The sequence below is a fragment of the Eretmochelys imbricata genome, chromosome 8 (assembly GCF_965152235.1).
Source record: "Eretmochelys imbricata isolate rEreImb1 chromosome 8, rEreImb1.hap1, whole genome shotgun sequence".
Lineage (NCBI taxonomy): Eukaryota > Metazoa > Chordata > Testudines > Cheloniidae > Eretmochelys > Eretmochelys imbricata.
The window spans coordinates 1,263,820-1,279,781 of record NC_135579.1 but is presented as its reverse complement, the minus strand read 5'-3'; the positions used below and the strand labels follow the sequence as shown (position 1 = coordinate 1,279,781).

At 59.8% G+C, this 15,962-nt stretch overlaps 1 protein-coding gene across 7 annotated transcripts in view; it reads right to left on the bottom strand.

Annotated features, from left to right (window-relative positions):
* Window positions 1–2,198: 2,198 nt before the first annotated feature.
* Window positions 2,199–15,962, bottom strand: part of UIMC1 (ubiquitin interaction motif containing 1) — a 57,538-nt gene continuing 43,774 nt past the window's right edge. For 3 of the 7 annotated variants that reach the window (XM_077823562.1, XM_077823563.1, XM_077823566.1), the window contains 7 exons: window positions 15,435–15,603; window positions 11,026–11,115; window positions 10,246–10,324; window positions 8,856–8,976; window positions 8,402–8,465; window positions 7,284–7,326; window positions 2,199–6,305 (listed from right to left, as the gene is read on the bottom strand). In XM_077823562.1, the coding sequence (XP_077679688.1) occupies window positions 6,101–6,305; window positions 7,284–7,326; window positions 8,402–8,465; window positions 8,856–8,976; window positions 10,246–10,324; window positions 11,026–11,115; window positions 15,435–15,603 (771 nt within the window). In that variant the 3' untranslated portion in view covers window positions 2,199–6,100. Of the gene's footprint in view, window positions 6,306–7,283; window positions 7,327–8,401; window positions 8,466–8,855; window positions 8,977–10,237; window positions 11,116–15,400; window positions 15,604–15,962 lie in introns of those variants that run through there. The other 4 variants (XM_077823564.1, XR_013346795.1, XR_013346797.1 and 1 more) reach the window with 4 other exon arrangements.

The window sequence follows — 15,962 nt, the reverse complement described above, 5'->3', positions numbered from 1 at the left end:
CTTCCCGAGGTCAGGGCGCAGTACCCCTTGGCAGCTCTGGCTACGGGTCACAACCAGGGCACCCTGGAGGTTGCTTGGCCAGTCCTCCAGGGTCACTCCCCATCAACATCTCAGTGGACAAATGGTGGTGCACCCCCATGTCCTTGGGGCCCTCCTTGGCCCCCCATTTCAGCTGTACCCTCACCACGGGTTCTGCCATCAGGGTCAGGTAGGTGTCGGGCACCACCCGATCTGGGCCACCACCTCAGGCCGGGCCAGTGTCACCTCAGCGCCCATGTCCCAGTGTCCCTGGACCTTCCTCCCATCCACCTCCAGGGAAACAAGGCACTCTCTCCAGAGGGACAGCCCCGTGCCCGCCCGGTAAACCGAGCACCCTGAGTCTGGAGCATCCAGCCCTCCAGAAGAGCTGGTCTGGGGCGCTCCTCCCTCCTGAGCAGGGGATAAGCTGCCAGCCCCCCTTGCCTGGGAAGCCTGCCCCTCATCTGGATTGGTCCCTACCCAGTTAACCCTGTGCGGGTTCAGTCTGCTCAGTCTGTTCCTGAGCCTGGGGCACTGGGTCCGTACGTGGCCTCTCTGGCCACAGTGATAGCAGCTCAGGTCACTTTGGTCCCCTCGAGTGGATCGGATGGTCCTGATGCCAGATGTTCCCCTTGGGAGGGGGTTCTCCATATTCCCCCTTTGGGAGGCCCCATGGTGACTCTCTCTCTGCATTGTGGGGGGCCTGTTCCTTTGGGACTCCTCCCTGCTACCCCCTGAACGACTGTTCGCAAACTCGTCGGCCAGCTGCCCTGCGTGCTGGGGGTTCTCGAGCTTTTTGTCCACCAACCACAGCCTCAGGTCGGAAGGGCACTGTTCATACAGTTGCTCCAGTACGATTAGGTCAAGCAGGTCCTCCTTCATCTGGGCCCCATCTGCTCACTTGAGGGCATATCCCTCCATGCGGGTGGCCAGTTGCAGATACGTGACCTCAGGGGTTTTATACTGACTCTGGAACCTTTCCCGGTACATCTCGGGAGTCAGCCCAAACTCGTGTAGCAGGACCTTTTTGAATAGTTCATAGTCCCTTTTCTCTGCCCCTTCCATTTGGCTGTACATCGACATTGCTTGGGGTGCAGTAGGGGGGTAAGAAACCAGAGCCTGTCAGCAGGGGCAACCTGTGCATCTTGCAGGCGTTCTCAAAGGCCGTCAGGAAGTCATCTATGTCAGCACTACTCAAAGTGGTGGTCTGTGGACCGGTGCCGGTCTGCGAGCCATCGGCTGCCAGTCTGTGCGCACATTGGGGAAAAAATGCCAGTCCCCCACATCAGATAGCTTGAGAAGCACTGATCTGTGTCCTCCCGCTCCTTACGCTGGGCCAGGACGCACTTATCAAAGCTCGGTGCAGTCTTGGTCCCTCCTCACTCACTGCAGCCGGAGGCTCCTCAGCCTGGCCAGCTCCAGGACTGCTCCTCAGCCTGGCCAGCTCCAGGACTGCTCCTCAGCCTGGCCAGCTCCAGCTCCAGCTCATGCTGTTGCTGCTTTCGTGATCCTCTAGCTCTCTCAGTTTTATCTCCCTCTCCCATTCCAGCCCCCTCTGCTCCAAGGATGGGGAGCTTTGCTGGGAGGATCCCTGGCTGGCTGCCAGGATCAGGGTGCCCTCGGTATTCAGTGGGCTCCTCCCCAGGCATAGTTAGGAGGGGTCTCGGGATGCCCTCGGCAGCCGTCTGACCCCTCCCAGCCAGGTCAGGCAGCGGGGCCCACGCTGCCTCTGCTGGGCGGCTTCCCTCAGAGACAGGGATCGGGTCATCCAAGCGATCCTCCTCCTCCAGCTGGGCAACCAGCTGCTCTTTGGTGAGCCTCCCAGTGCGCAGCCCCCTCCACCACGTGGCTCATAAGGCACTTAGCGTACATCTCCCAGCTGGCCACTCGCAGGCCTGGGTGCTCTCAGCTCCCCACGGCTTCCAGGACCCCCCAGTGTGCCAGCCCTTCTCCAGGTCACCACTCCCTGGGGTTAACCGCAGCTCCTCCACCCCCCGAAACCGCTTCTCTCTGAAGCTTCAGCATGCCTGGCCCCTGTCAATCCCCCTTCGTTTACTGCTCCCCAGTCACTTACTGCAGGCAGCACCATAGATCCCACAGCTACCACCAGTTGTCATGGTGTGAGGGGGAGTCAGGGCCCTGCACCCCCACTTCCTGCGATTCACCGTGACTCTCAGCCAGCCAGGAGAACAGAAGGTTTATTAGAGACGACAGGAACACAATCCAACCCAGAGCTTGCAGGCATAAACAGGATCCCTTAGTCAGGCCCTTCTGGGGGGCAGGGAGAGTAGACCCCAGCCTTGGGGCTCCCTCCTCTTCCCCAGCCAACTCCCCAAAACTGGAAACCCCTCCAGTCATCTCCCCCAGCCTCCCCCCAGCTCCTCCTCCTGCCTTTGTCCAGTTTCCTGGGCAGGTGTCACCTGGCCCCAACCCCCCTCCTGGCTCAGGTATCTTCCCTCAAGGGAAGGCTCCCCTCCCCAATGAAACTCCCCTGCAACATCCCCAGGTCAATCTGCCCCACTCCCTGCTGTGTCACAGGCCCTCACATAGCTGCACCCCCCCACTGCAAGGGCTGAGCCTGGCCCCCGCTGGGCTGGGGCCCTGCAGTCACTCCACAGACAAGGGGTCACTGGCTGTGCCCCACAGAGCGGAAGGGGACTGTCCCACTGGGAGACATTGGCTCAGGTCTGCCCCAGGCCAGCCGAGCAGGGAGGGAAGCCAGACTGCCGCTGGGAACAAACCCCGGGAACCAGCTGCCTCCCCCGGCAGTGGGAGCAGGGCTGGGGATGGTCGCTGCTGAGGCTGAAGCAGAGCTGGCCCCAGCTGGGACCCACAGCATCCCCCAGAGCCGGCTCCAGGAGGCGACAGCCCTGGGGAAAGGCCCGTGCTGGCCTTTCAGACGCCGAGCCCCTCCAGGCCCTGGGCATGGCTCTGGTTCCTGGCCTGGCCAGGGATTGGCTGGGCAGTGACCCAGGCCCGGTGGGATTAATGAGCTGGGGGCATTACCCAGCCATGTGGGCCTGCCCTGGCTCTGCCAGCACTTGCAGCTGGCGGGAGCTGGCACACGAAGCCAGAGCCTGCCAAGCAGAATCTGTGGGCCTGCCCCCTGGGGGTGTGTGGGGTGAGTCGGGGAAGGGGGGGGTTCATCCCCCACGAGTATCCCTGGCCCTTGGCAGCCATCGCAGCCAGTGACGGATTAGCCACTGGGCCATCAGGGCCCATGCCCAGGGGCCCCAGCCAATTGGGTGCCCCCACGCCCCGGCCCAGCCCCCGGCAGGAGCGCTGGGATGGGGGGCAGGAGGAGGACAGGGAGAACTGTAAGTGGAAGGGATGGGGTGGGACCCCCACTTGCTCTGCCTAGGGCCCCACAAACCCCTAATCTGCTTCTGGTCACAGCAGAGGATGGACGAGACCAGGAGGCTGAGCTCCCCTCCCTGGCCAGCTGAGACGCGGAGAGCCAGCCCGATGCTGCCCCTACTCCAGAGCCAATTGCAGCAGCTGGTGTGGGGGGTGACTCCCCCGGGCTTAACACGCTATAATCTGCCCTTTTCCATTGCCCAGGCACCGGGGAGCAGTGCCACCGGCCCCCGACACTGCCTGGGGAGGCAGGGAGAGACCATGTGCTAGGACTGGGACACCAGATCCATGGGATTGGTGCCAGGGGCAGGCACACTGGCTGCCTCCAGGTCCCACATGCTCCATCCTCCCGCAGCGTGCTCCCGGGTCCAGGACTCCAGAGCCATGGCCAGGGTCCCCATTAGCCGGGGCCCAGGGACTAGATGTGGTGTCACCCCCTTCCCAGAATTCCTGCTGGAGCTGACAGAACCAGGGGGCCCTGGGCAGGGACAGAGAACCCCCACCCCTGCTCCAGCAACTCAGGGGCCTCAGCCAGCAACAGTGGGGGGCTGGGCTGCCACGGGTGGAGAACCCTGAGGAAGAGCTCTGGCCCGGGCTTGGGGGGGCTCTGGCATGGCCCCAGGCCAAAGCTGGGCCCTGGCTACCATGCGTACACTGCCTGGGGCCACCCGTGCCAGCAGCTGGGGCTCTTGCCAGAAACCTGAAAGCCCGGGTGAGGGGCAGCAGCCGTCTTGGGGCAGAAGCCAGCACGGCCAAGAGCTGACAACAGCCTCACAGGGACCACGTTCTGCTCCACGCCCCAGCCTTGCTGCCACTGCGCAGACTGCCTGCCGGGGGCGGTGGGGTGGGGGGGTGGTTGGGACTTCCCCCAGCCCGCCCCCCTCTGTGCTTGCTGCAAGCACTTGAACAGGGGAGAGAAAGCACCAGCTTTGCCCAGGCTCCCGGCCACGTTTCCCAGAGGCTGTCACGGCAGTCTGGCTTTTGCTCCCCGGCCTTGAGGGGCTGCCGGGATGGGGTGGGTGCATGGCCCAGGGACCCTGCCTTCCAGTCAGTCCCATTCCCCCCAGCCAGCCCCCTTCCACACATTGCAATGGAGCCTGGAGCTCGAGCTCCCTGCCCAGCCTGATGGTGCCTCCCCTGGGGCATGGGCCTTGTGCCACTCACAGGGCAGGCGAGACATGGCAGTGGCTTCCCCACAGTCCGGGGAGAGGCTGGGGGTGGAGATGTGGGCATGGCAGAGGGGAGTTGTGGGGGAAACCAACAGCAGAGTCAGAAGGTGGCATCTGTCAAGGGCACCAGGGGACCAGCTGCTCCCCAGCACTGGGCCCAAAGCCACATGCTCAACCTGGCCAGCCAGGTGATGGGCAGGGCTGGGCTGGGCTGGCTGCCTGCATTGGCTCTGCAGGGAGGGCAGGGCAGCTGGCCTGGGGTACAGCAGAAAGCTCGGCCACCTCGGGAAGAGCACACACCCTGGGGAATGGGCAGCATCCCTCGGGCCAGCCATTCAGGGCAAACCCCAGCTCCAGCTTTTGGGGCAGGACAAACCCAGCTCACTTCAGTTGGATTCTCCCCTACAGAGGGCCCCGAATCGCTCCCTCTCCCTTGCCCACCGGTCACGCAGCCGGGCAGCTCCTGCCCTCTGCCCAGCAGTTCATTCCCTTTAGCCCTTGGTAAGGCCAGCATGGGCCACGCCTTCCTCCGGGCCACTTCCTGAGCACGGCTGGGCCTCGGGGCCCCAGGGGCTGGGGCAGCAGCTCATTGGCCCAGCCCACACCTCTGAGCTTGGCAGGCTCCGCTGAATGTAGGGCGGGGAGCAGAGGTGTGCCTGCTGGCTGCTGTGCCAGTCTGTGCCCATCGGCTGCCATGCCAGTCAGTGTCTGTAAACCAGCAGAGTTCTCAGCACACACCTGATTCCCAGACAGCAGCCACTCCTGGGGCCATGCCTGTCCCAACCAGCACCCAGCTCCCTGGCTTACTGCCTCCGTACAGGATGCCTGAGCAGATGCCATGGGACTCGGGAGGGCTGGGCCAGCCACATCACACACCCTGCATTTCTGAAGCTCTGGCATTTCCTGGGCTTGGAGGGGCTCTCCCAGCTCCCCGCAGTCTCCACGGAGCCTGCAGGGCCTCCAGGAAGCACGCTGGGCTTTGGAGCAGGAGAGGATCAAAGGGCACCAGAGCCTCATGTAACAAGCAACTGGGTGCACAGCTAATGCCAGCGCCCCGGCACCCCCACCCCCGGCCTCTGGAAACCCTCCTGCTTTCAGGAGAACCCAAAGCCATTGCTGGGATCCTCTGCTGGCCCCGTGCACAGCCCAGCCCCATGTTTGGCCAGGGTAGGGACAGCACTGTGTCCTGCAGGGCTGCTGTGTACAAGAGCCTTTGGGGTGGGCCCAGGCCAGTGCTGGGCACCAAGATTTCTAGTCACTGGGGCATCCCACGCTGCTCCTCCCTGCCCTGGCCCCAAAGAAAGACACCGAATGCTCCTCCGGGTCGCTGCCGTTCCATAAACACACCCATAAATGTGTGTCAGTGTCTGGCTGGAGAGCGCCCCACAGCAAGTCTCCGCCCCACGGCTCCCAGTCTGGCCCACAAGCACGTCACACTGCCTGGCCGCAGGCAGGGGCTCTGCCCGGGGCTCTCACTGCACAAGGCCAGCAGAGGCTACGGCCCTGCTGCCCCTTCGCTGTGGGTCTCCCGAGGTCCCTTCTCCATGGCTCAAGCCTCAGAATTTCCTCCTCCTCCTCCGGCTGCCCTTGTTCTGCTGCTGGCTGCAGGCCACCTGCTGCTGGAAGCCCCCCGCGTAGCCTGCGGCTTCGGGAGCGGACACATAGGGTGGAATGGGCAAGTCACTGAAAGCCAGGTGTGGAAGGGGGCTCTCCCGGGCCAGGCTGCACCCAGCTTCCTCCTCAGCCCCCGACGGGGTGTGCCTGATGGAGATGAGGAGGGAATGAAGAGATAAATGCCAAGCCAGGCAAGAAGCCACCACCACTGAGCCGCATCTAGGCCCGGCCGCCAAGCCTCCCATTCACGCTGCAAGCTGCTCTGCCCACCTCCTTTCCAGGCCTGAACACTGGCTGGTGTTGCTCCTGTCAGCAGCTGGAAAGGAGGAGCTGCCCGATGCATCTCTGCACAGCTGGCCTGGGTGCTCGCTGAAGGGCCCGGGATGAGCCCCAGAAGTGGGCTGGGCAGTCCTCTAGTCTAGCAGCCCAGGATACCCCCAAACCAAGCTCCCCCACCCCTGAACCAGCCACCACCTGCCCTTCCCCAAGTGGAGAACGACCCCTCTTCCTTGCAGGATTTGCCTGCCCAGCCTCCTGCCTGCTACACCCCGTCCCCAGCCCCACTCTGCCAGCTGGGCCGCCCTGCCCTCAAAGGGGCCAGGGAGCAGCTGCTCTGCAGCAAAGCCTCCAAACAGGTCAGCTGGCCACAGGCTCCAGCCAGCTTGTCCTCGGCCAGCACCGAGCCTGGCCAGCTGCAAGGGGTCCTGAGCATGACTCCCCAGGAGCCCCGGCTAAACTGCTGACAGCAGGAGATGACAAGCCTGGGCAAGGAGCTCTCAAGGGAGAGAAGCAAAGATCCCGGCTCCCACAGCAGCCTGGCATCCAGGAAGGAAGGGACAACGTCTGGGGAATGAAGTGGGAAGCTGGCACTGAGGCTGAGCCAGAGGCAAAGTGGCCTGTCATGAGGGGCTGGTGGAAGCAGGGCACCAAGAGGAGCCGCGAGAAGGGGGCTCAGGGCCCCAGCTCTGCTCTCTCTGCCCTGCTCATTCCGCGGGCTCCGCATTAACAGCACACAGTCACAGCCAGTGCCGGGCACCGTTGCCCAGAACGGCCAGCGACACCACGCTGCTGGGGCAGGGCAGAGCAGGGAGAAGAAAACCTGCAGTTCACAAAGCCCCGGCTGACCTCTGTTCTCCTTCTGCTGCCAGCATGGCCCCAGCATCACCATCTGCAATGAGAACACAGCAGAGCCTCACATAGACGCAGCAGCTCTGTCTCTGGGGGCCAGCAGCACTGCTGACCGCGGCAACATGCCTGCATGTGGGGCAGGGGACCCTGACACCAGCCGACTGCACTTCGCTAGCCGGAGCAGCCCGGGCTGCAGGCAGGCTGCATCCCAGGGCATGCTTGGGAGACACACAGCCCTAGTGAATCTCACTCCCAGACGCCTGGTTGCGCCTTCCCCCGCGCTGAGCAGCGATGCCGGGTTGCAGCGGGGCCGACTCTCGGAGCATAGTGCTCACTAGCACGCCTAGGGACTGGGCCACGTCTGTTCCGGGGATCGGCCCCAGAGCCCAACATGGGGACAAGCCAGGAGCATGGAGCCCCCGCTTCACATCAGCAGCAGGGCTGGGGAGGCTTTTCCCACCCCAAGCGCTCCATCTGCTTAGGGATGAGCCTGGCCACTGCACCCCACAGACCCTAGGCTGTCTAGACAGCCTGCCCCCACCTCCAGCTGCCAGCTCTCTTCCACTCCAGGCCAGGAGCACGTCTCGGGTGACATGGGGCGTGGGCGTACTGCAGGGCACAGCCAGCCCGAACAGAGCCTGCACACAGGTCCCTGGGAGCCTGCGCAGCAGGTGAAATCAGCCACTGCCCACTGGGTCAGGCTGAGGGGCCGAGACCCCTTGTTACCGATGGGCTCAGAGCTCCAGTAAGCACTTGGGTTGGGGTCCCTCTGCCCCGCCTGCTCTGGTCTGTGGCCCCAGGCTCTGTCCGTGCTAAGAGAGGTAATGGGCTGTAGGGGTCAGCAACTGCCTAGCAGACGGGAGCCCCCTGCAGGAGCACTTGCCCTGAGATCAGTGGGGTTCCCAGAGCATATGGGGAGAGATACAGGCCCAGGCCTTTCCCCCATGGCTTGCCAACAGCCAGCTCCCCTTGGGGGGGATCAGAGCCAGCTGATACTGGGGCAGCGCCGGGTCACTCCCCCGTGGCTAGCAACGCTGTGTCGAACAGCCCGGGCCCCACAGCGTGAGTGGGGTGGGGGTGGGGGTGCGTGTGCTTTGGAGATGTGGTGGCCCCACCTGCAGACTTGCACTCGGACATCTCCAGCATGCTGAGGAGTCTGCCTTCACTCCGCCCAACGTCCTGTGACAAAGAAGACAGAGCCATCATGGGGCTGCCAGGGAGGCCCCCTCCGTTCCCAGCCTGCCCTGCCCAGCCTCTCCCAGGGACCGTGGCAGATGGCCTGGGCTCCCTTTCACAGTCCTGTCCCCCTGCCTGTGCCTCCCTCCCAGCAATTCCACCTGTGGTCACCCAGGAACTGGCCTGATTGGGGTGCAGCAGGACAGGCCCAGCCCTCCCCCCACACTTGGAGTGCGCTGATGCTCTTGTAACAAGGCAATAGGTGACCCCGCCGTGGGCAGAGCCAGATCCACCCAGCCAATCACATGCTCGCTCACGCTGGAGGCCAAGCAGCAAAGCCGATGCAGAACAAATCCCCCCAGGCCTTGGAATGAGGCTGGACTCCACCCTCACCTTGGCACTGCGCAGCCTCCGGTTTCCCTGAGCGTCCCTCGCAGTCTGCAGGCAGCTGTCCACATGCCTCGGATACTCTGCCAGCGGCACCCGGGCCTTACAAAGGTAGCACTTCTCACACCTGCCGGGCAAGGGAAGCAGAGCAGTGCATTACGATTCACTCTGCAGCTGGGCTGTCACTTACGCCCACCGTGGCGTTTTACTTCTCCAGGCCATTCCACTGATGAGGCACGTCTGTGGAGCAGCACTGGCTCAGTGGGATCACCCATAAAGCCAGCCCGATGCCAGTCAAAACAACAGAGTGATCAGCCGTTTCCCCTGTCTGTTTCTCTGTCCCCTGCGGCTGCAGCAGTGGGATGGTAATGAAATCAGCTCAGCTGATGGCTCAGCCATAAAACATCCTGTCAAACTGTAGAAATGAAGAGTTCAGGGCATGCACAAGGGAGTTACATGTTGCTGGAGAAGCAAACCCAGCGTGTTAAAGCAGAGAGCCATGTTCCTCGGGCTGGCTGATCTTGTCTGATTAGCAGCCCAAGTCTCTCTTCCCTCTCCCTACTTCACAGCCCGCAGGACTGAGCAGGTAGTACTCTGGAGGCCTGTGCCAGTCAGCGGCCGTGCCCATCTGGGCTGGCAGGGGATAACTGGGGACAGAGCAGTGGAAACAGCAATCGCTGTTCAGCAGAGGTGTCTCGGTTACCCGAGGTAAGTGAGGGGCCCCACGCTCTCCAGTACGTGCAAGGAGAGCCCCCAGCACACTCTACGCAGTGGGTTCTTCTCTGATGCTTTCTTTCCAGGCAGTGCTGATTACCAGATGATGTGTCTAAACAGAAGCTGTCCTCTCTGTAATTAGCCTAATTCCATTCGTGATGTTGCCATCCACTGTTTGTAACGGCGGAATGGCTTCCCCGGCAGGGACGGCACTGTCAGACCCTCTCTTCGGAGTCTCTGTGTGGGAGGGAGGAGGTGGAGCTGCACAGGGAGAGATTCAGCGAAACCACTGCGACTCTGGAAGTCTAAGTGAATTAAGCTCATCAGTCCAGGTGCCATCCTGTCAGCCTTCCCATCTACCCTCTCCCTTCCACGGGGCTCCTGCACTCAGCACACTGCCTGCACTGGCCCACCTGATACCCCTCCACGCTTCCAAACGGCACAGCGAGCTGGCTGAAATCAACTGAATGGAATTGAGAGTATGAAAAGAAACAGATTTCTTTTGTGCTTGTCTGAGGACACCCAGATACCATCGAGGGGCTTAGATACCACAGTGATGAGCCCCAAGGGAAGAACACAGATTATGGGGAAGTTGCTGCAAGGAAACAGGCAGGAATAGAGACATGGGCTGGGGGACGGGCTGCACAGAAACAAGCTCTAAGAAGTCAGCATACCAACTTACTTGTCAACGTCTATGGGAGTCGGGACATCTCTGCCTCTGCCAGCTCTACTTCTTGTTTCTCTCTGTCGCTGAGTGAGCGCTTAAGACACAAACAGAAAGAGTTACCCAGTTGCTGGGTGGCTTCTCCCTTCCTGACAGCATTCGAGGGCTTGGAAAGCACCTGGGGTGGGACGTGTTTCAAACTCCGGTGCCGCCCGACAGCAGCGGGATGGGAAAGACAAAAGGGGCACTGGGATGCCAATGGGCAGAGTCTTCCCTTCTGCAAAATCGGCAACTGGACAACTCAGACTAGTCCTGCCAGGGTCCTGGGAGTTTGCTACCCTTCCTGAACCCAACCAGTGGCCCCGTCAGGAGGCTTCCACCAGCCCCCTGGGAAGGGGCTTCGGGTCAAGTTTGTGGCTTAACTGAAGTTCCCGTGAAATGGAACAGCGGCCTAGGACCTGATAAAGCCAGCTGCTGCACTGCTCCCCTGTTTACCCACATCAAGGACCGGGTAGAGAGAAGAGCTGACTGGTCAGAGGGTGGGTCCGGTGAGCCCCTCCCACCAGGGCTGTGACTCGCTTCCAAGAAAGTTCCAGTTCCCTCCCCTGGGTAAGAGTTGGGATGGCTGGATCAGACTCCCTGACACACACAGTAAATCTCAAGTCACTGCCTCGCTCTGTGCCTCGGTTTCCCCATGAGTGAAATGTGGGAGGGGTACCAACCCCCACTGTCATATGCTGTAAGATCTCAGGGGAAATCACACTGTAGGCGCTGGGCAAAGGAAAGGGCTTCCCCCACCAGATTGCCAGTAGCTGCTGCAGTCATTCCAGACTAGCGTTCTGATGAGTGGAGCCAACAAGCAGCGCCGCAGACCTGCTCTCCAGGCATCTGTGGGAAGAATTTCGACAGGTTTGTCTCTATTGGTTGAATTGCTCTCAGCAGATTCCTGCTGACATGCCACCCGCTAAGCTCCTCAGGGAGTGTTTCGATATCTCATCTGGCTCCGGTAGGGATGTTTGAGTTTCCAGCTCACAAACAGATGTTGCTGTAAGTACACCCGGGCAACCTGGCTACAGGACAAAGTGCATGAGAGCTGTTTAACAGCCTGGCATCGGAGCTTCTGGGATTAGCGAGGCTCCTGAGGAGAAAGGCCTGACTCCGGGATACAGGTACCGTCCACCTGTTACTGTTTGCTAATGTCTGTTATCACAGAGCTCCGTGCTTGTGCAGAATGGAGAGAACCCGCAGAATTGGTGGCTGGCCCAGGAGGCCAGTCAGTGACTAAAGCTAGCCACTGCCTTTCGCATCGCACAACATGCAGCCCGGCAGCCTCCTGGGAGTGGTGGAGAAATGAACCACTGGGCAACAGCCCACGAGCAGCCCCCAGCAGGGACTCCTTTGTTCACCCTTAGCCTGGACTGGGTGTGAACCAGTGGCCTAGCCGTGTCCTGGCACCGATTCCTGAGGCCTCCCAGAGACCTCCTGACTCAGGGGTGTTTGCAGCATGGCGAGAGCCGCTCTCTCCATGGAGGTGGTGCTGTTAATATTCCTTTAACGCCGTCTCAGGACGCCGTGTGCACTCGCTCAGGTGTTAATCAGTTCTATTTTTTCCAAAAGCAGAGAGCCCATCTGGCGCGACAGGCCTGTTAGAAATCTTTGGGCTCACACGGGAAGACCCAGCTGTGCTGCCGAGAGCAGCAGGAGTAATGGAGAAACATGGCCAGCATTGCTGATCGACTCCATCACACGCACACGAGCCCGCTTGCTAGCTACGGTTTCACACGCTGAACAAGAGCGCCATTGCTCACCCCCTCCACCTCGATCCCTAAAGAGGCCTTTCAGAAGAGACCCTCAAGAAAGAGAGCACCTCTGGGGAACTGGGCTCACCCCAAAGACGGAGCCCTGCCCCAGCACACTAGGAGCCTCGTAATCTCTCCCAGGCCATGCCACTCTCTTGTGAAATCCGAAATGTTCTGCAGTGCAGAGCACGTCTGAGAATGGACTTGTCTCCATCAGCTCCGTGTCAGGACAGCCGGGTACGGGTGCCTCCTGCCTGCGCGAGGCTCCAGTGCTCCCCTGGGAAACGATTCCACATTTGTCCTTTGTCCCCATCCCCACTGGCATGGCTGTTGGCCCACCAGCCAAGGCAGGTCTTGCAGTCAGTGCACGGGAATGGGAGCCAGGACTTGCTGAGTGGCTTGGGGCAGGTCCCTTGCATGTTTGCCTGAGGGTCTATCTCACCATAGCGTAGAGAGGCTCAATAACCGTATGCCGGACACTCGGCAGGTGCAAAGTGCCATCCGTGCATTACGACACTGCCTGCCTTTCGCACGTGTCTGTTCAGGCTGCGTCTCCCCACCCCGAGCTGTCTAGTCCCATTACTAGCAGGCTGGTTTTGTGCAGATCCTATTAATGGAAAGATTCTCTAGCACGTTGGCCCCTCTGGGAAGTGCTGAAGCTTTTCCCTGCCCCAGTTGTGTTCCTCTTTTTGCTGCATCAGTGCCACTTCTCTTGGCGTTGGGAGCTTTGCGCAGCATCAGCGCTCCAGCGGGTGCTCTGGAAACTGATGGCAGGGTGTCAGTTGCACGTGAAGTGAGGGAGGGGGTATGGCGTCTCCTGTCACTCACTGTGGAACAGGAAGGCTGGGACAGTGTGGACAGAATGGAATGGGCGGTTAGTCAATAGCCAGGGTATTTGGTAAAATACAAGGCTTTCTTCCCGAATACTGAGCTGGGTGTTTGTGGTAAGAGCAGCAAAGCACAGCAGAGGGCAGAGACCCAAGGCAGAACATGGGAACTGCTTTCGAGTCCTTCAGTTCTCATTCCAGACTCACGGGCCCTTTAGAGCTTGTGCCTGGGGGTGGAGGGCACAGACATTCACTAGGGATGAGCAGCCACCCCACGGGGGTCAGGAACGTTCATCACATCAGCAGCGAGGAGCCCACCTCTCCCCATCCTGGCACAATGTCTAGGGCTTAGAACAAACTCTTCAAGCCCTACTGAATTTACTCAGAAACAAGCCCCCAGGAAAGCAGAAGCAGGACTTTGGGAGCAGAGTCGGCATTCTGGAATACAGTCTCCTTTCGTCTGGAACAGAGTCCACACAGGGAACTGTTTCAGTCAACTGCCCCATGTAGACAAGCTGTAACGGGCTGTCTACCCTGCAGTGTAAGCCCAGGGTTTGTAGAACCTGAGTTAGCAGACGCTGGGGTTTGTTAACCTAGGGCTTGAGCATCTACACTCATTTGTAACCTCAGGTCAGGAATTGTTGAACCCTGGGTCCCAACCTGGGACTCCAGCATCTACATTGCATGATGTGAGCCCAAGTCCAACCACCAGACTTCCTTGCGCCCTTCCAAAATGTGGCCACTCTAGCCCTTAGTTTGAGGTGCAGTGTGGGAGAACGTGACAGTCCACCTAGCCTGACTGTCCACAAGACAAAAGAAGTTAGCCTGTGGGATTGTGGGATACTTTTGGCCAACTCACAGGGCACAAGGCCAGTGTAGCTGCATCTCCACCGCAAAGCAATAGGGCTTGAACGCAGGTCCCAGCTTGATTCCGGCTTGGACCCTCCACACCCATGGGTTTCTGGGACCCTGAGTCTGAACCCTGGGCTAGTGCGACTTGTGTGGAGATGGATGGCGGGTTAGGCTTACACTAAGGGTGAGTCTACACTGGAGTAAAAGCCCTGCGTCCCGGCCACAGCTGACCCAAGTCAGCTGACTGGAGCTCACAGGGCTTGGGCTGCAGAGCTAAAAATGGACGGACAGATGTTCAGGGTCTCAGAGCCTGGGCTCTAGCCTGAGCCCGAATGTCTACACTGGGAAGCAGCGACTCTGGCAAAGAATTGGGAGTCATGGTGGCTAATCAGACGGGCATGAGCTCCCAGTGTGACACGGTAGCCAAAAGACCTAATGCGATGTTGGGATCGCAAGTAGGCGCAGAGAGGTGATTTTCCCTCTGTATTCAGCACTGACGCACCCGCTTCTGGAATCCAGTGCCCAGTTCTGGTGCCCACAGTTCAAGAAGGATATTGGCAAAGTGGGGAGAGGTCAGAGAAGAGCCACAAAAATGACAGAAGGATTAGAAAACCTGCCTGATAGTGACAACCTTGAGGAGCTCCATCTATTTAACTTAGAGAGAAAGTTGCGGGGTGAGTTGATCCCAGTCTATCCATAGCTACATGGGGAACAAATACTTAATAATCATAGAATCATAGAATATCAGGGTTGGAAGGGACCTCAGGAGGTCATCTAGTCCAACCCCCTGCTCAAAGCAGGACCAATCCCCAATTAAATCATCCCAGCCAGGGCTTTGTCAAGCCTGACCTTAAAAACTTCTAATGGGCCCTTCCATCCCACAGAGAAAGGTCTGACCCGACCCAGTGGCTGGAAGCTGAAGCCAGATGAATTCAGACTGGAAATAAGACAAAAAAATTTGATAGTGAGGGAAACTAACCACTGGAACAACTTACCAGGGTGGTGGTGGATTCTCCATCCCTGGCAATTCTTAACTCCAGACGGGCTGTTTGTCTAACAGCTCTGCCCTAGGGATTATTGTTGGGCAGGTCTCTAGCCTGTGTTACGCAGGAGGTCAGACTAGATGATGACAATGGTCTTGCCTGGCCTTGGGATCTATGAATAGTCCCTCTCGCTGAGTCAATCCTTTCTGCACAGCACTTGGCTCAGCAGCTCACTACGTGTTGGACTTGTCATGTGCTCAGTGCAGGCTGTGTGCTCCGTGCTGTGCCGCACACACGCAATCCTGGCTCCCTCCTTCTCCCTGCTCCGTGGGCCTGGGATTTTCCTAGCTGAGGTGCATGGTATGGTCCTAGAGGGGTCCTGCACTGTGGGATTGCAGGAGACAGCCAGGGCTGGCCCCTGGAGCCATGTTCACAGTGGACTGCTAAGTAACATACTGACTACAAGGAAATTCTAAGTCTTGGCAGTGCAATGAGTGCTGCAAAGCCACCAGGGTTCAGAGTGCCCTCCGGGGCAGGCGGGACCAGGCAGAGGGGAGGAGGCCTCTCTCACACACCTCTCAGTGGGCCTCAGCAAGAGAGTTGGAGAAGCGTTTGTGTTTGCTACACTCTCTGTACCCAAGAGTCTGAGGCTTGCTGAGACTCTCAGCACACTTGGCTGCTGGGGCAGGAGAGGGAACTCGCACACACTCACAGGACCAAGGTATGAGACCAAGAGCTTAGCAGACCTGGAACATCTTCATTTGCATCCTGCGCCACGATGCCGTTACAGTACATGGCGTGCAGCTCAATCTCAGTGGCTGGAAAGCCTCGATCACACAGCGGGCATGACACACTGTCATCAGCGGACGGGCTGCATTCAGATGCCGTGTTCCCAGCTTCTTCATCTCCAGCAGCCTGAGGAAGGGGACAAGAAATCAGCCAAACAGCTCTTGCTGTTCCATTCTTCACGCCTACCCGAAAGCACCTTGCTGTCTTGCCGCTACTTACCCTCCCACAGCCACTGCATTTCTCGGGCATATTCATCCCACGACCCCCCACAAGTCAGATCTAGTAACTGCACTGACTAGCGCCCTGCCTGAGCCAACACCACAGCACAGCTATCAAACACTTGTTCCAAAGGCAGCACGTCCTGCCGAGTCACCACGAGGCGTCCCCGGATCGCCGGCCAGTCCATTTAGGGCAAGGATCACCGGTGCTGCTGCCACGCATCGCTGGGTAACATGTAAAGCCTCCCTGCCAGAGACCCCGAGAGT